At 39.5% G+C, this 25657-nt stretch overlaps 1 protein-coding gene across 1 annotated transcript in view; it reads right to left on the bottom strand.

The window, feature by feature from the left end:
• The window catches only part of PLCH2 (phospholipase C eta 2), a 60500-nt gene extending 45473 nt beyond the window's left edge, over nt 1-15027 (bottom strand). Inside the window, exon 1 of the mRNA XM_088536203.1 lies at nt 14881-15027. Coding sequence (XP_088392329.1) covers nt 14881-14992 — 112 coding nt within the window. The 5' untranslated portion in view covers nt 14993-15027. The remainder of the gene's footprint in view (nt 1-14880) is intronic.
• Between the last annotated feature and the right edge of the window lie 10630 nt (nt 15028-25657).

Raw genomic sequence — 25657 nt, 5'->3', positions numbered from 1 at the left:
GGACGCTTAGCCCTGCCTGGGTGGTTCTGGCCTCACACACTGGTGTGCAGCAGACCTGGCTGTCAGACACCAAAACATCAAGTTTTCACACCAGCCACTGAAACCCTCCCAAGGGGCCTTTGTAAGAGCAGGAGGATGTTCAAGCCCTGATTGATTTAGTCCTTGGTTACACTCAAGGCTGCTGAAGGTAAATTACTAATGTGACGGGGACCCAATCTCAAAAGCCACCAACTCATCACAAGGACTAGTGAAAACACCTTCCTCCCTGCGCTCAAGCGGTGGCTACAGATCATTATTTTGGTCTTTTAAATCTTTGTATTCCATTACCAATACTCTTAATCACTGAATCTGTTGAGAGAAAATCTGCAAAATATTCCCTCCTTAGCCTTTTATCTGTGCATGAATTTGCAGCCAGGCATGTTAAAGATGTGTATTTCTTTTTATAAACGCAGATATACCTCATAGGACAAAAGGAATGTTCTATAAACTTGAAAATACTGGAAAAAAAAATATAGTCATCACTTTGTGCTGCATCACAACAAACAGATACTGCTGCAGTCCTGCATTTTATCATGTTGAATGACAGAATGAGAGCACTATTTTTTCTTTGGACTTTTATCTTGCCCTTGTTTTCAACCACAAGCTTTCTCCAAGGATAGTACGAGCATTCTTATTATTAAAGAGAACACCCTTTGCGTAGCCTAGGGAATAGAAATCTGTCCCTTCACAATGACAGTTACTAACACAAAAGGGTTCCCGGGATTTTGCTCATCTAGGTGGATTCTGATCTCGTTGTCTCGTGTTAATGAAAATGCTTCCTGAAGCGGGCAGCCAACAAGCCGCAGCAACAAGCAACACCCCTATCCAGCATGGAGGGAGCAGCAGGTGTCCAAATCAAAGGCAGGGAAGACAAGTGAAATCTTTTCCAGCTACCCAACCTCTACTCAAAGCTAAACAGAACAGAGCATCTCAGGCTGTCAAACATTCACCACCTCCAGGTACTGTTCTCTTAGCCCCAGTAGCTATTCTTAGCACATCACATTCAGCTCCTTGCCTCTGCCTGCTGGCAGCCTGGCACCAGTTCTGCATTAGGGCACAGACGGGCAGTTCTTTTAACCAACAGTCTAAATCAGATTAGACGTTTTGACATAGATGACACTCAATTAACAATTCTATTCCATCAATCTGTACATTTTTTTTATTTTAGCCCAAGTTATTCCATTTTACTAATAAGATAAGGAATGCAGCATATTAAAAGCAGAATAATATTCTCAGAACTATGAAAATAAAATATAACACCTGTAAAATTTGGATGTAGGCAAAAAAGTGATCTAAACTGTCCTTTCTTGATGTATATATATGTGTGTTTATAAATACATACATACATAGAGAGAGAGAGAGATGAAATCCAGATAATACTGTGGACCCATTTGTAGAGCAGGAAGTTAGACAAAAACTTGCCATAAACTTCCACATAGCATTAGCAGCAAGAACAGTCTTCTCAACCACGGCAGCTAAGCCCCAGGCAGGCACGGGGCTGTGTGGGATGGAGCTACCCATAGGCCTGAAATGAGTGACACGTGTGACGAAGCGCAGCCGCGACGCAGCCCTCCCTGTGCTTCTCCTTAAGAGACTCACAACAATTTTATCTTCTTGTCAGCAGGCTGGAATTAGAGAATCTGCCAGAGGACAAGTGGACATTCATCAACTTGGCCTTTGCCAGCAAAACTAGCTCCATAACCTGGAGGCTCATGGTCCAATCACCTTAAGATGGAAGAAAGGAAGTCTCACTGGCACCAAGGTCAATCCTCTTGTTCATTCATGGCCTAAACTATTTTTAGGAGGTCTCACTGTTAAGCAGGAACCTACTGCCTGTTCTTTCCTATCACTTCCACAGACTCGTCTACACATAAGACAGAAAAAGCCCAAGTTGATTGCTCAGATACTAGACGTAGCAGACAAACACAGAAGCCTTGCTGTGCTTTCATAGCGGTTTAGTTGTGTAAATTACCTAAGGAGCACAGACTGATACTGAAGCATCGCTTGGCTAGAGCTAGTTTCTGACTCAACCCAACCCATCAGGTTTGGCATCGGAGCTTCTAAATACAAAAAGAGATCATTGCCAGGAGCGTCAATGACAAAGGAGGGGCAAAGGGGTAGGATCTCAGCATATGTAAAAATTGAACTACAATCTACAGTTCAATCTGCAATTAAAACAAGAAGTACTACAAGGAACACAGGTCACGTGCCATGCCCTCTCTCTCATCCCTTTCAGGCCAGGGTGACACTACAGAGGTCCCCAACTGTGGGCAAAGCTGCCCAGCCTGGCAGCTGCAAACACTAAAAGCTCAAATAGCTACAGAATGACTGTTCTCCAATGCACCCTGCAAATGCAATTCAGAGTACATGAAGTACAAACCCATACAAAGACCTGAAAATATAAAAGAGACACCCTTTGGGAATCCTCATTGTCTATTTTCCAGGGAAGAAAAAGGAAAAAAAAAGTTTTTTTTTTTTTTTTTTAAGGCTTTAGTTCCCATCAATCACTCTCATGCTGCCAGTGCAATTTTCTCTGTACAGCAACATATACATTACATGTCATTTAATATTTATATATATATATATACACACAAAAATGTATATATATATATATGAATTTTCTAGATGAATCTTTGAATTCCTCTCAGGAGGTAAGTCTTAAGTAAGGCTGAATGTGTCTGAATGGCACACTTACATGTTCTTGGAAGATGTATCTTCCAAGATATATGACATGAAGACATGATATATATATGACATGATATATATGACATGAAGGAAATTGCTGCGGTTAGCTCTGTACATATGTGTCACTGCTAAATTATGTCTACTGTCATCCTTTCTAGCTATTTCTTCCTAACTCATTTAAAAAGCTATTTCTTCATCATTAATCACAAGTTGCCATGTGGTTGTGCGTTCTGCAGACTGACTGTCAGGCAGACTGAGCACTGAAACACAGGACCAGCTCCGCTGTTCCTCCTGATACTCCGTATCCATCTGGGGTTTGCTCTCACTGATTCTATAGAGCCCTCAGACGTTCCCAGGAAAAGTCTTTGCTGCTACAAAGCTGAGCATACTTATAAAAGCAGCCAGCAGCCCTGAAACATGAAAAAAAATCCCTCTTTCTTTAATGAAAACCCCTCCCTCCAACAATCAAATAATTTCATCTGTCCTCACTGTCCACAGGCCACAGTTTGCTCATCTTAGGTAGTAAATTATGAATATCCCCCTATACACATCTGTTACTCAAATCACCAGCTAAATAATGTATGAATAAATGAAGAGAGTAATCTGAAGAGAGAGAACTGTGGGGGACTAAACTTTGAACCATGTGCACAGCTGTAGGCATCAAAGCTTCACTATCAGGCCTGACTCCAGCTGGGGCTTGGGTTTTGGTTATTTTTAAAAGGGTTAAAGCTAACCTTTTATGAACATGAATGGCTGAGCAGCAGGAGCAGGGCATGAAAGCTCACTCAGAAAATATATGCAAAAAATAGAATTAAATCAAAACCATATTTGGTAGACATAAGGTTATCAACGGTCTTCACCATCTTATCTCAATTGTGGAAGAAGTTTGGGAGTGAACTGATAATTTTCTCTGGGAATACAGTAACAATTAATTTCTAGACAATGTTCTGGTTCAAACGAACTGATCAGTTTTGAAAAGACAAAACCTGAAAATAAAACAATAATGAAAAATGGACTTCAAAGAAAGTTTCTAAGATAGGGACAGTCCTTGACAATATTCATCCAGCCAAAATAACCACAGAGCTGCCTCTAGTAAAATCATTAAGAAACTTCCCACTAATCTTTTGATTTATTATGAGACATCATAAATTTATAAACACTAGTGCACATAGTTCATAGTTTCTATTATGCAGAGATTTTACTGCTGCTTCATCCTAAAAAATGCAGTTGCAAAACAGTAACTTTGGGAAGGGAAAAAAGCAAAGCTCTCTATACTGTGTTCGGTTGTACAGCCCAAGGTAAAACAGTTCTGGGGTATGAGCCCTGAATACCCAATTAAAGTGTGTTAGACTGAAGCAGGATTTGCCTGAGAAACTGAAGGATGAAGGAAGTAGCCTAATGGTGTGAATAAAAAGAAAGGGAAATGAGTTTCAATCTCATCTGCCTTAAGCGATTATATTTTGTCTAAAACAAGTTCCTCTAGATACTACACTGGATACTCTGATTCCTTCTGTACAATTTCTAATGTGTTGCACAAATATCTGATCCTGAGGTGGCTTGTTCCATTTCCTACCAACACTAAGTACACAGTGAATTTTTCTTTCTTCACACAAATGCATTAAAGCTTCATTTCCTTTACATATTATGTCCTTGTAAAACATCTTTTGCCAAGAATCTTTAGAGAACTGACCATCTATCACCAGGGAAACACATCCATGCTACAGGAACTCATTTCCCTCAAGCAACCTACAGGAATGCATGAAGGGGAGAGCCTACCCCATTAAGTATTTTGCCAGACACAACAAAATCAAAAAGCCTCATGTTATATCATACTTTTTAGAAGAGGATCTATTATCAGAGAAAAGAAAAGCTTGTGAACTTTCAATGTTCAGCATCCCTCCCAGAAAACTAGAAGGAATCAGGGAAGTCTCCCATCCCTCTTCTACCTCTTGGTTTGAAAAAAATCTGACCTCGCAACAGCAAAAGAGCATGCTGGACCTGCTTGTGTGTATTTAGTCACAATGAACAAATCTAGATTAATACAGCAGAAGTCACTATTTCTCTGAGTTCTCAAAGAGAAGAGGGGAGGTGGAAGGGAGGGTGGAAAAGCTGTATTTTAGTATCTTGTCTTTGCCAGGAGCCAGTGCTGCAGGTGATGTGATGTCTGGGAATGGCAGACTCCTTATTGTCCAAACCTCAGGGAGGCTGCATAGGCGCCTTCAGTTGTTTCACGGTTTAGAAGGACATAATTGACTGCATGAGCTATAAATATTAGACACACAAAGCTGTGCAGTGAAGGCTAGCTTCTTCCAGAACATTGCCAAAGCACTCTGACTCTTAGCCACAACTCTTATACCTCTGGTTTCTATTATCTCAAGTTTATTTGTTCTGTTTATTATCTCAAGCTTATTTGTTCCGATTCACACAGAAGTCAGTATCATTTAACCTACTTGAAATCAGCTAATAATCTTTACTAAGAAGCAAACAGCAACCCCCTACACACAGTGGAATCAGTCAGGCTACCTGGAGATAAAAACAGGTTCCAAGTCAGACAGTGAAGTACTCTGCGTATTGTCGGCTGATACCAAGTGACAAAACCACTCTGATATCAGACCTGTATTTAAGGGACACTATGGCTATCACATACAATGCAGAGAATACAGAGCTTAGCCCTATCCTACCTCTCTGGGGAGCTCAAATCAACCACTTAGTGCTTGCACCACTAAAGATCTCCCGGGGGAGGTTGTTCACAAGCATTTCAATACTCCTGTGGCTGATGCAAGCTAAAAGACTAGAGCGAGTTATATAAATCCTGTAGAGAGAAGAAAAATGCCTCTGAAATCTATAAAACCACTATGCTTCTCTGGACACAGAAAGAACCAGAAGGAGTACTACATCTGGCAAGACAGACAGCGAGTACATATCTGACAAAGCCTGGAATAATCTCTGAGGGGCTATTCCCTATTTTCTGAGGAGTGAGCATTTTCCAGTGCCTGAATGCCTGCAGGTGCTCCTACCAATTAGAGGTGTTCCATGTGGTACTGATTTACTTGTTTTCATTTCTGTGACTAATTATCTACTCAAAATGGCTCATCTCACCACACACCTGACATTTTACAAACACTACTAAAGATGCGATAGATTCACCTTCAAAAAGAATAGAGATGCAAGTAATGTCATCCTTTATACAAGTACACTGCCATATAAAATGCAATTGACATGCATATACAGAACAACAAAAATACACCACTGGCAAATAAATTTGATATTTAAACACTGTTAAAATGAATTACATAGCACAAAGATAAGAGTGACTAGATAATCAAAAGCAATGAGTATTATCTGCAAAAGCAGAACTGTATCATCACTACAAGAATGTAGGCATTGCTGAGCTCTGCTTGCCATTTAGCGTAAAGGATTCCATTCAGGCAGCAATCATTAATGCCATTTAGAAATGATACGTAGACTATCACACTGCATGGGGGATCACCCCTCTTATTTAAAAATCAACCTTTGTTTCTTCCATCCATAAAGTTTTCAAGGTACCCTTAAATGTGATATCTATAGCTAATGAAACTGCTCTGAAGCAAACAAATGCGGAGAATTATGATTTGCTGTATCTCTATCATTACTATCTCTTCAAGCAGTAGATATTTTGTTTCTAATAAATTTAAGAAATTCCATGCTCCTTAACGGTCTTATTATTCATCTGAATACTATTGCCACAATCAATAAAAAAATGCCTATTTAGAGGTAAAATAGCTTTTAAATGACTGGGCTGATCAGATATATATAAAAAAAATCCTCTAAAGTATCAGGGTCACTGACAGCTAAATTAATATCTCTGGACAAGTGAGAAAAAAGGGGAGAGTAATCAGATGCTACCGGAGTACAACTAAAGAGCAACTGTGCCCCAAAGCAAAAGTACAGATCATCCTCTGGCTAAATTCTGAAGTACATTGGAGAAAGAATAAATCTACCTACTGTGCTTCTGCGGTAGGCTTCCTAAATCCATTGTCTCCTAGAAATAAGATTTTTTTCAATGCTGAGTATATAAATACACTCAGCATGTTCCCTCTGTCTTGCTCCCTCTTCTTCGAGTCTCTTTTCTGTTTGTTCTAGGAGGCAGTTTAAATTTCATCTCATTTATTAGCTCAGTCACTGAGGAATCATTGTCAGTTTTCCGATGGTACAAGATCCTCTGCTGCAGACAACACTGGAGGGAGCGAGGGAGAGAGAAAGGATAGGATTTTTATATAAATTACTTTTTGCTGGAAAGATTAACTCTTCATTGACTGACATCTCCTCACTGGCATCTTCAGTGTCAGCTGACACAGAAGTGTCAGCTCTTCCAAGGTAACAGGCAATCTTTGTGACAGTCGTTTTATACTCCTGTTCTTTTTAAAATTTCATTTGCTTTTTCTCTCCGCTGTTTAACTAGAACCTATAACAACACACCACCTCAGGCATGACTTTTCAATAACTATATGGAATGCCCCTTTTCAATCGTGCCAAGGTGATTATGGATGAGAAATGCCATGAACTTACCTGTGATCAGAAGTCACTGATCACTACTCAAAATACTATGCTTAGAGATTCAAAGTTTGCATAAGCAAAAGGAGCAGAGTACTTAAAATCCCTAATTTGGAATAGCCAAAATAACAAAACCAAATTATTTGCAAGGAAAACTAACCCACTGCCTCAATGAAAACATGAAATCACTTGTATAGCACCCTTCACACAGAGCATCTACAGCATAAGATGTCCATCACAGAACAGCAATGCCTTCCCATTGACTACATGGATCTACCTCATGTTTTGCTTCTCTGAGATCATCAGATATACACAACTGGAATTCAAAATTCCCTGTCTGTTGCTGTATAACCAATTATGCAATCGGTGAATCCTGGATCCATCTAGGACAGAGCAACCACCACCTATAAAACAGTTAATCTTAGGTAACTGCAGTAGAAAACCACTGTGACCTGATCCAGAAGACTTTCAGACTGTTTCTTGAGAGAAATAATAGCTTTCTGTCTGAGAGTATTCCTCTCTCTTTAATGAAGTATTTAACTTCAGTTCTAATTGACAAATAAAGTTCTGATACAGAGAGAGATGCTGCTTGTAGATGAGTATTTGAACTTTTGGAGATGCAAGTGGTATCTAAAGCCAGAGATGTTTCCCATAACAGCACAGCTAAGAATTACATCTTAAAAAGCCATATACCAAACTGTAAACGCAAATCAAAGTCAGACAATAGCCTATGCTGTAAAATACAATGGCTAAAAATAGCTTGGCTACATCTTCATTCAGTGACTTATACAGAATTTTATTTACCAGAACTATCTGCAGACAAATAATTCATGTGTGAGAAAATGTGCACGGGAAGGGGACTCAGCTGTCATTTATGTTGATTACAAGATCGGTATCTGTCTGCCAACCGAGATTGACAGATTTATTCACATCTAATGACCATATCTTAACAACTTCCCACAGATAACGCACAGAGAGTAGAACTTTGTAGTAGATTTTTTCTGCTCTATCTTTGACAAACACACAGGCTAAGAGACTATCTGGAAGAGTTTTCTCTCATATAAAGACCTGGATTTTGATTGCTCCAGCTCTACCCAGTGAAACCAGAACTCTGTTTAGCCCCACTAAACACACTGCACTTACTCTAGGTATATGACTGAACATTGTTTTTTCTTACTTCATTAGTTTCTAAGAACAAAAGTATAAAGAAACACAACCTCCGGGCTCCCATATACTCTCACACACCAAGAGTTCTTATTCTGCCTCGCAACTCTCAGCAGCCTTGGCAACAATCCTCAAGCGATGCTACGTACAACGGCTCTGGGAACAACAGCAGTGTTGACAAAACTGGTTCTGAGGCTCTAAAAACCTCCCAATTCTGCATCCTGGAAGGATGAAACAAATGTAAAATAGCAGCTGAATAAAGTTCTCAGTAAATTTATTTCAGGGGTTCACATAAATCCTTCCCTCTCCCTTAAGTAAAACATCCTGTTCTCCATTGTAATAACCGAAGACAAAAGACTTCATTAAATCTTCATTACCTGCTCAGCATGCCATGCAGAACTGCATGTCCAGCGGGGCACAAGGCACACTGGAAAGACTGACAATGTTTATGCGTGTGTAGCACCAGCGGTGCCAAATTCCAGGGACCCGGAGGTCTCGGTGTCGTTCTCCTCTCAGCAGAATTGCCGTCGTTTGCAATCCATGCAGATGAGTTACCTATACATGAGTTAACTATACATAGGTGTATACACCTATACACCTTCCTTTCAGCTAGGAGCTCTGGGCTCGCGACGCCAGCCAAGCAGTGGTGGTTTCACCCAGAAGATGGCAATAGTGACGCACACAAACCCAGACTGTACCATGTTAGTAATAACCTTATAACACACTCTGGAATGTAGATGTAAACAGAGTAGTATTTATTTGTCTTGAAATGTGCTGTCTCCCACCACACAACCTTCCCACCAGAACAGTCTTTACATACAGCAACATATATAAGTGGAGGGAAATTGTTGAGCAAGGAGGTATGGTAGGGGTGGTAGAGGACACAGAGAAGGCAAGAATCAGGTTATTCAGTTCCTATGCCATGATAAACCATAAAAGCCCTTTCTTAACACCGAACTCATCAAAAATTTACCATGCCTCAGGCTTTACCTCAACAAAGCAATGTCACTTCTTCCACAAGCAACATAAAAATAAATCCATTAACGGTTCTGCAGCGGCCTGGGTCACACAACACTCTGCTGCTGAAAGTGTCTCACTCAGATACTGCATTGAGCCTGAAATAAAGTGGGATTCACTCGGTCTCTTCTCTAAGACTATTTCTGGGGTGGTAGTACAGCTTGTTCACACTCTCCAGAGGGCTTAAGTCCTAGGGCAGTATGTAATATTTAATAGCACCCATTACTATTATTACTCAATAAATACTACTAAGGAACAAATGTCTATTCCTCCAAGTCAACAGAAAGAAGATGAAGAACAATATCATCTTAAAACTGATAATAATAAATAAAGATTAGGGAAATAATTTGCAAGAGAAACTCACCAAACATTAAGAATATTATTGCTCAAGTTTCCTTTAAAAAAACAAACAAACTGCATAACAAGCTAAATGTCCTCCTCATGTTTTCCCTAATAAATAGCTTGCTAAACTTTCCTTTGTTAGATATGTAAAGATATGTATGGAATATGTGGTATGAAATGCAATGGATGTATGGAACAAATGAAGAGCACATCTGCCCTCTAGTGCTAAATTACAGTCAAATATTATCTTCTGCAACGCAAAATTACCCAAGGACCAGCAGTTATTCGACCATAAAGGAATAAAAGGCACTTTCTCCTTCACCACACACACTACATTGCACAAATGGCATAGTTTCTTATAATTGTCACACACACATACACACACACACACATATATATATATAAAAGATGTCCGCTACACAAATAGTCTGTTATCAAGCTCAATGTTAGTGTCATAGAAGTAGAGGCACAGAGAAAGAATTCAGCTCACCAGGGATATTGCAAGAGGCAGGAATTTGGAAACTGCTGCCTGTCCTCCCCATTTCACACACACAGATCGATCGACCTTTCTCCCAGCTTTACTCTGAGTCTTTCTCCAGTATTTCAAAACATTCACTTGACAAAATTAATAGCACTTTCTCCCTCATATTTTTGGCATGTCACCCACTCATAGACTTAGATCAGGCACCTGTGAATGGAACTGTGTGTTACCTAGGATACACAATGAATCTGCTAAAACAATTCTTGCCTTATACAATAGATGCTTCCTGATTAAACAGGTCTTCATCTTAAAAGACATGCTCTTTTAGCTTTTTTAATTAAAGAAAACTATCTAAGTTTGTCTCTCTACATTGGTTGGTTTCATCTTTTTCTTTTTCTTTGGCAAGAGTGTGAATAGGTTATTGACTAAGTATCCTCCTGAACTTATTCTGATCTAACTCAATATTTCCAGATAACCAAGTTCCTAGGGTTCCAACTTTTTGAGGGGGGTGTTGGAGTAGGTCTTGCAGATCGTATTTTGCAGGACAGTTCTCAAGCAGCTGGCATCAGCCCCCACAGATGGCACTGAGTGATTTTATGATGATTATTTCATCTCTGAATCGTTTAGGTCAAGACCATTATTTGCATTTCAGCACTGGCAAGAGAGAGACCAAAACACAACTGGGACTTGTCTGTTGTACAAGCATAGCAGATCCCACTTGCAATTAGAACAGATGGGCAACAGCAGTGAAGGGAAGTTGCCAAAAGCAGTTAAACAGGAAATTGGTGACAGAATCAGAACTAGAACCTGGATCTGCTGGCCGGACTAATAAGACCCATGTCTCTATCCTGCACATCCGCAGAATCACGATCACTTTGAGCACCAGCAAGGGAAATGACAGTGCCTTCTGCAAGTCCCAGTGGTTCATTTCTGCCTCTGCACTCTATTTTAAAAAAAGGTGAGCAAATGGCCAATACAGTATGCAGCATTCGTTATACTAAAGCCTTAAGCTAAAACTTACTCACAGCTTCAGTAACAGAAGTCACAGAAACTTCAGGATTCTGTAGTATCCACTGTCTATGCAGTAGAAAAACCAAGGAGCCTTAAGTATTTAAGGGGAAATGCGTGTTCTGAAACAATGCAACTTTTCAGAAATCATTCAATAAACTGTAGCAAGAACAACAAAAATCCAAACCAACTTCCTTCCTTTTGCACACTTAATGCTTGCAAAACCAGCAGAGTCATAGCATCAATTCTCATCTTATATCCCAGCAGACAGGCAGTTTCACAATGCTCTAGCTTTAATTAATGTTACTTCCAGACAGTTTGTGCCAATTCATATGATATTACTTGTATATCTGTTCTTTATCTAAACTTCAATGGTAGAAGCTCCCATGCCAGAAGCACTGCTCAGGGGGACATGCAGCATGTTAAGATTCATAAGTTAAAGGCCATCTTAGGTATGTCTCCAAGCTAATCTGGTGTAAAATATACTTAAATAAATAGCATTTTGCTTGTTTGCACGCAGGAGGACTCTTTCGTCAAGGCAAAAGCAAGTCTGGACATGCCAGAATGTATGTCAAAAACAGAGGATTGTTAAATTTGCTATATACATCCCTGAATTTGTCATTTCCTCATGCTGTAATAAGGTTGAATCACTACTATACAACAAAAATACGTAAAAGTTAATGGCAGCAGTCCATCCAGATTTACTTTTTACATGGCAATAGATCCATCTTATTCCTCATCCACACGCAACCTACACAGAAGTGGGGAATTTTGTTCCCAAAGGAAGCAACAAGTTCTGGAAAAGGTTCTTGTCTCAGCTGATTAGACAAATCAGAAAACCACAGAGAAATGCCAACAGTTTTCAAGCCCTCCGACACTGAAAAGCAACATAGTGAAGGAGATCATAAGTAATTGTGGTACTGGGGAAACAAACCATCAATTTATGAGTATGTGACTATGATTTTATACCTATGCGAATCCTTCCCTTCTCACCCAAATGAGAAAGCTGAAATATCATATCTGAGAGCACAGATTGGTCAATCAAGGCAACAGTCCAACAATATTATCACTTCTACATAGATTGCTCCGCAAGTATTACAACATGAAGGTGAAATAAGTGAAGAGAAGCAGCTGTCACTGCTCTACTCAACAGTCAATGTGAGTCACACAAAGAGTTAATTATGGAAGTAGATAAGAACAAACTCCAGTGGGTGTTGCAAACAGAGCTACACAGGAATTTTTTTGCAGAGGAGCAGCTTTGGGCTCAGTCCCACTCGCAGGGGAATGTGAAGGGCTGCAGGGGCACAATGCAGCCACTATTTTCTCCCTCCAGCTATACCTGACATCTCTCTGCACTCTGTCCTATTTACCCACACTTGACAAGGCTTTATGTACAGAAGTATACAAAAGACAATTCGTCTTATTCATTAGTAAAAACTATACATACCAGTCCAAATACTGAGCCATCATAAAAATTAAACCAACCTCCAAAATGCTGGAAACCTGGCCAAAATGGCGAAATGAATTCCTGTGCAAGGGCAGCATAAATATGAATGGTTGTCTGAGATTGTGTGTTGCCATTTGCTATGTACAAAGTGATATATTTACCGCTAGTCATCAGTTTCAACAGAATATGTCCTGTGTCCTCAGACTTAGGAGCTAAATATTTTTAACACAACAAGCCACCTCTTCCTCCTTCAAACCCTTTCTTATAGCAAAAGTTCATCTGCCACAGACATCAGTTACACAATCGCCTTCCTCCCACCCAATCTCCAGTCGACACCTGAAGCACAAAATTGTATCTGTAATCTCAAAATCTTCCTGTGATAAGAGCTCATTTTCCTGAGCAAGTTGTCACCACTGAAAAAAGACCAACAATAACCAGGAACATTTGTTCTTTGAGCTCTGCATCTCGCAGCGCAACTCGGGTAACTTCCATGGCAAACCGCCACAACCTGAGGCACTGGAAATCAGAGCTATCCCGTCAACTTGAAGGATTGTCAAGGTGCACTTGAAAGACCCAAAGAACAAAGGTTCCTATCATTTTCGGTTTACACTCCACACACTTTGACAGTCACACCCTTATGATACTAATTCTCAGTTTAAAAATATTTAAGAAGTTTTGCTTGCAGAAACAGCATGAATTTTCCTTGTTCTACTAGCCCTCAGTGCTGCTGCATTCTGTTGCAAATATTCCTCCTCTTTTTCACAGTATCCAGTGTTCCCTTTGAGATATATCCGCTAAAGATTAAAGAAGAAAAGAGTTTAAAGCATTTGCTACTGCTTATCAGCCAGGAGCCTGGCTGAGAGTCAAAGATAGCTGATAGGCAACGGCACTAGCGTCACCCATAGAAAGCGATAGCGCTACATTCTGAACCTTCCTGTGGCAAATATTCCTACCCTATCATCATTATTTATGGCCACAGAAGACAATATTATCAAGATTCTAATTACAGAATTACAATTGATTTGCATAATAGGTGGGGTTTCTATTTGCATTGCATATATGTATAATTAACTTCGGAGTAGAAGCGAGCTTCCCATTGTTCAACAGAAGTTTGGGAATACTACAGCAGTGCATTGAGGGCAACACATCCCATAGACACGGGAAGATTCCACTGCCCAGCACATCCTGGGAAAAACTGGTAACCCTGCAGCCATCATCTTCCTGTTACAGCAAAGGGTTCGTAACACTATTCATTAGATATGTGTGAACACTGGCAAAGAAAATAGTACTTAGAGGCAAAATAGCATATAAAGCATGGATTTAATTCTAATTCTCCATTAAAAACACCAAGAAACTTATTTTTTCTTTAAATGGAGAGATTATATAGGGGCTGGTTTAAAATACTGCGAGTCAAACAAAAGTTGGGTTTTAATCATATCCGAAAGTGAACACACTACAACTTCAAGGCGAATTGCCTTAATCTTCCTGCTGCTTAGCAGTTTTGCTCTAATTAGGTGAACACAGGACTGTGTTGACACAGAAATCCAACCAGTTGAACTTTAATGACCATTTTCCTTATAGAACTAGTTGTTTATGACTTCCCTTTTTCTCTGTGTGGTCTTTTATCAGATTTTCCTGCATTTGATTCTTTTTTTTTAAAATGACCTCCACCCTAAGGAAATGTAATGGGAAAATTATAACAATTCTACGTATTGTTTTTGTTTGCGTCAAAAACATCACAGACAACATGTACGAGAGAAGCTAAGAGAGACTGATGCAGATAAACCTTTACTGTCTAATGTACTCTTAAATCTTGGTACAGTTTTTGTCCTCTAACTGCATTTCATTTCATTCCTGACCATTAAGGCACCATTCAGGCACCACAGTCTCCCACATGCCACCAACCCCTGGACACCACTGGAACAGGTCAAACACGCAGCAGTGATACTTGGCTTTTATTTGTTCCACCCAAGTCCTCTTCATCTCATGAGCTAAACAAAAAAAAGGGGGTTCAAGGAATTCAGCCTCCTAATTTACAAGGCCGATACCTGCAAGCTATCTTAAAGAAACGTAAACATCCTATATGAAATTCCAATACTATAAAAATAAACTGAGAAAACAGAGCTTCAGTACGAAGCTATAAAATGAATAACCTTTCACTTACCTACTTTGACGATGTTTGCAGAGAGGAAATAACAACATTTTTCACTGTGGAACATGGGTTCTTCTCTTTGTATCAAATTCCCTACTGCAGAATTTGGAGAGGTCAGAGCCATCTCAGCCTTTCAGAGTGGCCTTGCAAGAGAAGGTGCTTCAAATCAACCAACACAGGTTTTCAGAACGTGTATCTGCTGAAAGAGCCAGTCTCAGTAATAAAGTTAACTGAAACCACAGATGATGTCTTCTCTGGAATCCCACATTCAGGAAACTGTCCTGGTTTAGTCCTGCCGTGGCATATTGCACATATCGAAGAATAAAAGTTCTGGCATCAGTGTGGAGAGAATTACCACTGAATTCAGTCTTGGTAGGATGGATGAGATGGCCCTTCTCAGCAGCAAAATAGTTACAAGTACGCAGTTGATCTTCTCAGGATTTCCTGCATGCTGTAAACCTAGGGAAGACAACATTTAAATAATGTAATTTGCGTTTATTATATAAAAATTACCACAGCAACATAGCTAGTTGAATGCACTGACTTTAGCAGCTGCTTATACACAGGTATCTAGACAAAAGACAGCTTTGAGAGCTATTTGCTGTAATGAGGATTTGTTCATTCAGTGCTGTTTCTCACTTTTCACATATTTTCCCTCCACCTACACACTTGTAACTCTTCGTTACCATCTGGTATCCTCCTCTCCGTTTTCTACCTATCTCTTCTCTGCTGGCTGCAGCAAGACTCACCTTCCCGCCGCGCGCGGATGGCTGGATACCTTCTTCAGAAGAAGGAGGTCAAAGGCTCACTTCAAAACAGCCATGAGACCAGGCAGAAACCTTGGATCTTACCTGATGCTGGTAACTGAATCTATGGGAGTCTCCTTCAGTTTGTAATTACAAGCTGAGCTCTGAAACACTGTCCTAACATGTTTTGTTGTGAAAGCACAGATCCAGTTTGACATTATTTTGAGAGAGAGAGAGGGCAATGAGGTATTATTATTAAAGGAAGTAAAAACAGAGTTGGGTGAGAACCTTTGTAGCAAAAATGGCTCAAGAGATGTCCTTGTCACAGCATCTGTCAGACTGAAGTTGTATCTCTCTCCTTGTCTCTGGTCCCTCACTCAGTTTCTTTAGGAAATTGTCTTCTCCCGAGTATTGTTTTTTCCACCACTCCCCATTCCTTGTGAGCTGCCTGCTAACCTCTGAGCGAGGCAAAGAATCAAGTCCACAGACAGGAGTTAGGCAGCTCCTCTGACAGCATCACCTTACCCAGCTGGGATGCCATTAGAGCACGTGAAGCAGTGGCTCTTGGAGAGAGTGAACAGCATTTTCAGACTAAACCACTGCATCATTGCATTTGCTGGCCTACTATTCCCATACATTGTTTGTATTTTGCATTTATGCAACCTTTTTGTTGAAGACAGTAAATACACTGAGAGCGAGCGAGAATAGCTGAGGAAAGACCTTAACATATAACTTTGTCCCTATCCCCTCCTGTCCCCCACTGCATCCCTTCTCTCTCCTATTTTCCCATCACACCTGGAATTTATACTTCCACGGAGGACAGGCAATGTCTCAGAGCAGGCAAGTTATCTGGCTGCTTCTTATTTGGGCAACTTCTCCTCCTAACCACAGTTTTATTTTCACTAGCCACAAAGCACCATTTCTGTGGTACACCTCTAGTAAACGTTTAACCTTGAGATTAATCCAGGAAGCCGCAGCTCATAAAATGGATGAAACTATTTAATACTGAGTCAAAATCTGTCCATTTTTTTCAGAAAGCAGAACTGCTTGGCAGTTATTTCAAAGTCTATCACCTCTTTGCTTTAGAGCTTGTTTGAGAGATCATTTCCTCTGCAGGAAGTTCAGTCACTGTGACTCACCGTGCACCAAAGAGCACGGCCAGCAGAGCGAGGAAGACTTAATGGCACAGATGGTCACGCTAGGATAAACTGGCATCATTTCAAATGAGCAATGGAAGTGTCATACTTTACATTAGACAAGGTTGTGGCTCGTCGAATATTTTGTTATTCTGAGACATCTCATATTCACGTTCTTTAGTTTCACCTAAACATCCTCTGGCTTCAAGCAAAAATGCTCTCAGAACTGCCTGTACAGTCACCAAAGGCTTCTTGTCCCTGCCCCAAGGTCCTAAATCCTAGGCAGCCAATAGAAAGATACACAATTCATCTTTAAAAAGCTCAATGCAAATGGGTGTCTCAAAAGAAGATTTAAAGGCCAGACTTCCTATGAAGATAAATGAAAAAAAGCTCTTTTGACTTCCAGGGAAGTTTTCCTTGTGAAGATTGCATGAATAAAACACTATAATCTCTGACAACATTTTGTCTCCGTTACACCAGCGAGCAGCCTGGCTTCAGAGAGCAGCACTGCTCGTTGACAAAAGCCACCAAAGAGCCAGGAGAGAGGAACGATACCTAGTCAGACCACACGAACAAGATTTAAACTGACAGTATATGTTAAGAGCCATATCCAAGTAATGTGTCATGTTCCATATTCCCTTACACAACAGCATATAAAGCCCAAGAGCAGGACAGATATCTCTTGGAGGCAAAGAGTTATCCTATTACTAAGCTTTTAGCCATTTTTATGGCACTGAAGCATTTAAAATTTAAGTCAAAAGACAGTCTTTTGTGTTGAGAAAGGAACCAAACAGTAGCCGCTGGTGTTGAGAAGCTCTGTAATCCTTGCAGAATAAATATACTAACACACTGGATGAAATGTAAAATACCCAAGTTATCAGTTCAGTCTGAAAAGTTTGATCAGGAAGTAGATCAGTGAGATAAAAGATCAAAATATGTTATCAAACAGGAGAAAAATACTTTAAAGTATTCACATCTGAGACTTGGGATTGCTATTAAGCTCTGCTACAGTTCACCAAGATGTGCTGTTCATTTTAAAGAATGCAACTTCATTCACAGAGCAATTCCATTTAAGATAACTTGCACGCCCAGGCAAGTTATTTCACATCCAAAGCAAAAAGAGAGCAGTCTGTTTCTGTACTGCAGATCAAGGGGCTAAGCCTACACCTTAGGGCGTGATACAACATTCCTTTTCCCTAAGGACAGGGCATGCACAGAACAAACTGGCATCAGATCGTGTTCTCTGGCAAACAAACAAACAGAAAACATTAGAAGGAGGAGCAGTGAGAAGACAACTGCAAAAAAAGGACATTGGAACATCTTTTGGATAGCTTGATGCACTAATACCTAAAAGAGCCATCCCACATAAAGGGAACACTTAACATTTGTCAGCTTTTCTCCCTCACAGCAATTAGAGCTGCACATTCTGTAGGAGAGCTCTGCATTCTTGCTGAATGATGTAACTGGATATTTCTTTCACAAATAAGGAGAGTTATTATTTAATCCCAAGAATCTTTATTGCAGACTTCTATTAACTAGACTACACAACTTTACCATTTACTTTACAAAACTAAATTAAAAATTGCAGCACTTTGTGTAAGTTATGGAAGAGATAGACTTATTTTTAATCCCTTTTCCTGCCAAAAACCTTTGTTTCATAATCTTTACTTGTCAATAGCTATTTCCCAGATCTATCTCAATTTTACAATGATATGGAAATAAGCGCACAGCAGCTTCCTGCTTCCCAGGGACTATCTACATTTGTAATTAGGAAGACAGAGTGGGAAATTCATGTTAGAAGAGCAGCAAAGGGAACTAATTAATTTGCCAAGATCTAAGTCTCATGCACTAGGTTGGCTCAGAACTGCTTCAAAACTCCAAGTCGCATGCTATATAACGAAGGAAAAAAAAAAAAAAAAAAAAAAAAAAAAAACACAACACTCAGAGAGGAACACTGAAAAGAGAAATATTTCCTTGTTAGTCTTTCAGGTTTCCAATGCAGGGACAGGCAGGAAGTGACCCCAGTAGGGAAAATGAAGCTTTTTCTGTAGTGGGAATTAGTGAGTCACATTAAAGAGGATAAGCAGATTGTGGGTTCTGCTACCTTTTGTATTCAAGAGACCTATGACAGTATTACTAGTTACATTAGCAGCGTGGCCACTCTCCAGAAGCCCAGCAAAGACTTTTACAACTTCATCTAAGAAAGAAGTTTACTTTAAGAACAGCATCTGGTCTTTATTCAAGGTTCTTTAGCTCTGTACACCAGTTTACTGCTACACTGCTCAATCTCTTAGGTATTAAGGTATAATTTATCTGTGGGGGGTAGAAAGGAGGTGACAACACGTGTTCGCCTTTTGCAAAGGAGTGGTGAACAGCCAGCTTTTCCCCTAGGGTTCTTAAAAGAACCAGATGCCGAGCAAAGGGAGAGGAACAGGGAGAGTGGGACAGAAAAAATATTTTGTTAGTTTATCATGAGGCAAAAAGGTAACAATTTATGTGCCGTGAAGCATGTCCTAGTGAAAAGGCACGAGTTGCAGCGGAAGCAGAGGTAAAATCACAAGTAAGGCCAGGATGGTGGAATTAAAGAAAATTCAGGCTGAACTTTGGAATAAGTATTTCAATAGTAAAACAAGATTAATTTAAATCTATTTATGGAATCTATGGGTCCTATTATAAACAGCAAAAGCAGGACAGCCAACTCTTTCACACTTACCATCCCAAATCACTGAAAATATAGGATCATTCAACTGAGAAATCTTGTAACTAAAGACTACTGGGAAAAAAAAAACATGACAGATCTGCCTTTTTCACTTATCTCCTTACACAAATCCCTAATCACCAATGCCATCAGCACGTCAACTTTTAACTCTAAGGTTCATCTTTCACTTCTTTCCTTAAGGTTGATCTCCTAAAATTACTTTCTTTTGTGCAAATACAATGGCCATTTGCTCACAGAAGTGACAGTACATCCATCTCAATAAATTTGACCAAAGACTATCATCAAATGGCAAGAGAGTTCACTGCCAACTACACACTAAAGCTTTGCTCAATCTAAATTATAATGATTTCTAGCAAAGACGGGGGAAAAAATCTGTTTACCTGGCATTAAATAAACTTCATAGCATTTTCTTTTACCCTATTTTTTCTACCACTAGAATACAAATGAGTTTGAATCAGATGATCCTATCCTTTAAACAGAAGGTTCTCTGCTTCCCCAAATAGCTATTTATTATGTCTAGCCTCACTATAGAAAGAACAAACTGTTCACAGCTATAATGCTGCAAAATTACAGCCTTACAAGCTTCCAGACTGCAACGATTTTCTTTTATAAAAAGATCTTTGAGAGGGAGTGGTAAACAACGCAATGAGAATTTGGGGTGAGGTGACTGTTGATAAACATACAGATGCTCAGGAGAAGCAGATGACTTCGGTTATAACAACTGCTGGAATTACAAGGAGGAGCAACTGTGCTTTATTTTACCTATGGAAACAAAGTGCACAGGGGCAAAGTTCATTCTCTACGTAGAACCAAAGCAAAAAAATCTGTAACCTATTAAATAACTTTGTCACTGAAACACAATTAATATGACATGCGCAGGCCCTTTGCAGAATGAGCAGCGTCTTACTGGAAGAAGGTAAGAGACTTCCAGTGCACATCATGGCATCTTGTCTTACATTTCTTTCTAGTTAGACCCTGACAAAATGCACCAAGCTACAAAACCTGATCTGGTTTATTTTCTCCTAGTGTACAGGAATACTGTTCCACTCAATTTAGGATTGCCCAACATACACATCAAAAAGCTACTACCAAGACTAAACAACAACCACAAGGTCCATCCTGCACCCCAGACAGAAGTTGTTCTAAGTTTATAACAATACAACCAAGCACAACCTTTGCCCTGCACAGCTCATTAATGCACCACGGGCACCAGTTCGCGTTAGTGCATCTTTCTTAGACAGGGTATTGATAGGCTGATGAGGTTAGAAGGCACAGTTCAAACCAGAATTATCTTTCATGAAAGACTGAAAACGAATTCAGATACCCACAAAGCCTGCTTAGAAGAAATCAAATATCGTTCTTAAGGATACATAAGGATCTAAGAGGCTTTTTTTATCCACCTGTCTCCACAGTAATAAGCTGGATGTCTTCCTGCAGGATGAGAAATGTGTTGTCAATTCAGGTGATCCTCCTCAGAGAGGCTCTCCAGAAAGGCTCTTCAGCCACATCCTATTACCCACTCAGAAGTCCTTATGCAGCTGTTTCCTTAGCTCCAGGTGAATTGACAGGACTAACGAACAACTTCCAGTGGCATTCACAAATAAGTGCCCCACTTTCAATTATATTTAGGAAAAGAGTGTTTGTACATTTTAAAACAAACTGCAGGCAATGAAATATAATTCTAATATTAAATTGAAAGAAAAGTACCTTTGTGGTGCTCTGAAACTGTGACTACAGAACTTAAGAAACCATACTCTCAATCCTTTTTATTCCTAGAAAAAAGTAAAAAAAAGATCCTTTTACAATTAAAAAAAAAAAAGTTATTTCAGTCTCTCACCTCTACAGGTCTTTAGGCTTTGTGAATGCTATCTACAAGTTCCTATAGTGGGAAGACTCCTGGCAGCAATATGTGCTTAGATGATCTCTTAGATTTTTTAGGATGAGTATGGAGGAACTTTAATTCAGCATTGTCTACAGAAATCATAAATAGAAAATGAGGGAGAAATAAAAAAAAAAAAAAAGCTTTTCATATAATGGAGAAAGACTCTGGCCATGAGTTTTTATTATGTTTTCAAAACCAGGAAGGAAAAAACACACAAAACAAAAAAAAAGACTAAAAAATGTGCATTGATCCATAGGTAATCTATTTTATAGGTTTCACACAAGCTTACATGCAAGACATATTCTAAGTCTGTTACTTACCAAGGACAAAACACGCATTAAAAGCTCCATGTAGTCTGCAGCTCTAGATCTGTGGTCCCATAATGTGAAAATCTCCACCAAGATTTGCAAGAACAAGCAGAAGACAAAAACAAAACAAAACAAAACTTTTCAGGACTAACAACTATGATTAGACACACTAATAAAATCCTCAGATTAAAATTCTCCCGACATCACAAACAGATGGTCAGATTCCTTGGGTTAAAGCAGCAAAATAAGATGCATTACAGTGGCTGCTCTTACCAACATAATCATCCTGTCCTTTATCTGAAATAAATAGCTCTTCATCCCTAATCTTACTAGGTAAAATAAAAATTTCCACAGCTAAAGTTTTCTTCCTCAATGAGGAGAGGAAATCTCTTAATATACTTTGACCACTTTCTTTAAAACAACAACAAAATAATCTAACTTTGACATAGATTCTGAAGATAGCATAAATCTCCTACCAAAAACTTTCAAGAGGCTGCAGCAAATCTTAATCTCCGTTTCTTTCATCTTTCAGGAGCTGAAGTTACATCTGCCATGAAACAAAACACGACTCTAGAACTTATCGCCCTCAGTATTTTGGCTGTGTTCAAGACCTGCATTTGAGCTCTGGAGCTGGAGGCATTTAAAGCACAGGCAGCACAATTCGGCTATGCCTATCATTTGCCTTATCTCTGGAATCCTAGCTCACATTTTTATGCCAGAAAAGAACTGAAAAATCCTTTTCCGCAGCCCAAAACAACAAACAAATAACCCTTTCAAAAGGTGCCTTTCCTTCCAAGAGAAGACTTACCAACTGTTCAGTCACTGAATCGGCCAGGTTATTTTGCTTACTTTTAACTGGTAGTTTATTTAAATATATTATGTTTATTTTAAAAGACAACCTCTCTTATTCAAGACAATTTTGGTTTTGGCTAACAATTTACCTGCAGAAGCTCAATGCTCAGCTTATTTCAAATGTGGTCGACTTGTGCTGAAGAAAGCAGTTGTCCAGTTAGAAACAAGGTCTAAACTGTTACATCATAAATTTGGTTCCTTTGATCCCTACAAGCTCAGAAAGTGTAAAAATTAAGGGCTTACAGCATTCCAAAGGGATATCTGTTTTCCTGAACAAGAAACAGCATGACCAAAATAAAGCAAGCATTAGGCATTATCCACTTTCCATCCGCTCCTCCTTGGGAAAGAGAGAAGTAGCAGCAACAAATTCTGTTGCAATCGTAAAGTTACATATATTCCCGTGTTAACACAGTATAAAATACGTTTCTAACTTCTAAGAGTGAGCGAAGGTGTCAAATGCACACGAGAAAGATTCCAGAAAGGAAAGGCAGCAAATACAAAACACACCTTTGTTTCTTCTCCCTGGACGCCACCGCCGATCCATCCTGGCTGCTTTGCACGGTGCATCGGGAACTTCGTCAGCACGACAAAAAAAAAAAGGGGGTGCAAAATCTGCCCGTGAAGGCTCCTCCCCTGCACTTTACATGTTAATGGCTCTCAGCTCCCTAATCACAAAGCAACTCTTACAGTCCTTGTTCAAACAGTTCAGCTCCAGGGTAACAAGTTCAAAGTGGGAGGAGGCAAAGGGAATCAGAGGGTGGTAACAGTCCTGGGCAGACGTCGAGCTCCTTTTGTATGAGCAGAACCTGTTCTTCAGGTTGGAAAGTGAAGCATCTGTTTACTGCCCTGTTTGAAAGTTGCACTCCAAACTTCTTCCATACTAACAAGTCTGTAGAACTAAACCCGTATTTAATAATTCATAGACAGGCAAAATATGGGAGGGAAAGTTAATCATTGCCATGCGCTGAGTTTGTTTTACATTTTGGACTTCCTTATGTTAAGGCCAGGGAAGCAACTCCCTTATCAGGCCTGTTATAAGCAAGAGTAGAGAAGAATGCAATGGCAATTAAGTCTTCACAGAAATTTCCATCTTGCAAAACCTAAATCAAATACAGGAGCTAAATTTTGAGAGTGATGGAAGTTTTCTGCCATTGCAGATAATGATCAGGATACTTCTCTTGCAATCACAGTAAAACAACTAACATCAGTCTGTTCTTGCAGTGTTGCAGGTGGAACATATTAGTCATATCCATCCCAGCTGTTTTATCTTTTCACTTCACTGTCAGCCATCACATTGATTAAAAAATTCATAGGGGGGCCAATACTGTGATCCACTGCTCCTCCTAATATTAACATTCTCAGGATACTGAGTCTCCAGGAAGCTTCCAGGAGCTTAAAAGTGTTTAAAAGACACTAGAATCTCAGGTCTGTTCAGCTTTACAGACTTAGCTGCTTAGTATTCTGCTTAAAAAAAAAAAAAAAAAAAAAAGTGCTGTTCCATTACCCTGGGTAAAAATTTTATATGTTGCTTAACATTACAATAAACACACTATTTGCACAGTCTGCATTCAGATCAGCCACTTCTTTCATGCTAATCTTCTAACTCCTGATTTTGGTTTTGCCAGAGGATGGAATTCACCGTAGAAGCAGGTTTGGCCTCAATCTACAAGGAGTAATCTGAGACTTTTTATTATTAATTTTGAATAATTCTAAATGTAACATTTTCTTCCACTGCTTCCCAGTACAGGTGGTAATTCTGTTGGGAAGGAGGAAAAGATGAAATTGTGTGTCCACACAAAAGTAGCAAAGCAGTAAAATAGAAAGTATTACGCAAAATTATAGTACTTACAAATGTTGCTGTATTCACCCAAATTCTACGCAGCAAATGGGGCAAATCTCAGCGTGAAGTAAAACAGAGGGGCACAATTAAGAGACCTAAGCTTTCTACAGCATATAAGATTAAAAACCAAAACCACAGAACCAGCATTTGCAAATACAGAGTGCTGAAACTTCCTTGGGCTGGGAGAGGAGCAAGAGTATCATGGTTCTCTTAAAAAAGAAAACTTAAAAAACAAAACAAAAAATTCACAAAGCATGCAAGACTGCCAAGCAAATAGGCATTCTTGACAAAAGGATCCAAAGGTTGGTTGGTTTTAATTTCATATTTTTAGGACAATGCTATGATTTGGGGTACCAGCTTCAAGTTTGTTAATTTGGGATGGACCAAATCACAGTATGCCAAGACTTAAATCGGATTTGCAGACTCGATGTTAAAATTAAGCAATATCAGGGGACATATCTTATACATGTGCTCCCCCTGCTGCTTGTCTAAATAAAAGGTTCTGGAGGTCTTTTTTTAATCTCGTTGCTTTCATAGCCACCCCTTGTTCAATCTGCCGTTACTTGTAGGTCTCCTTCCACACAGGAAGGAATACAAATTTTAGGTGCATCTGGAAAAAGCAGCAATGCGGCAGGGAACAGTTATTTATGTGCAAGATTAATCATTACCTAACTCATAATTTGCAGCTTTCAGTGCAGTGAAACTATTACAACTTCTATGTCACAGGCAGTATCATTCATAACAGACTACCACAAGCTGGAGGACTGCAGCAGCGCAGGTGTGCTGTGCTTAGGCTGTTCATAAACTTTGCTTCTGTTCCAGTGCTGACAAGAAAAAACAAGTTCAAGCTCTAATTCTTTCAGAAACCCCATTTCCCTCTCAATTGCTACTACTGAAGTCTGCGAACTCCTCTGGGAAATACCCAATCCAAACCGAGTCACTTCCTCCAGTCAGTTCATTATAAATGTGTTGAGCTTTCCCTCCACTTACACATTTTGCAATTTGGTAGGGTGTATATCGATTAAAAGAAAAATCCAAAATAGCAGTAAGAATTTTCAAAATGCTGTTATTTTTACCTTTGTGGGGAAAAAAGAAAAAAAAAAGAGAAAAAAGAACTGCTGTTTGTAAAGAGCACCCAGGAAAAAAAATAAAAATAAAAATAAAAAAGTATACATATATATGTATACTGGTAGCCGTACCTGCAACAGCCTCACAATGGCTAACGCATCTGTCCCCAAAGAGGCCACCAAACCTTGCAACAACGCGAGTTTTTAGACTCTCTAGCACCACGCAAGCCCCTGGAGTA

The sequence above is a fragment of the Tinamus guttatus genome, unplaced genomic scaffold (assembly GCF_059628265.1).
Source record: "Tinamus guttatus ecotype Peru unplaced genomic scaffold, ASM5962826v1 Tinamus_guttatus_pri_ptg000652l, whole genome shotgun sequence".
Lineage (NCBI taxonomy): Eukaryota > Metazoa > Chordata > Aves > Tinamiformes > Tinamidae > Tinamus > Tinamus guttatus.
Note: the sequence above shows the minus strand (reverse complement) of the source record. Positions and strands in the feature narration are given on the sequence as shown.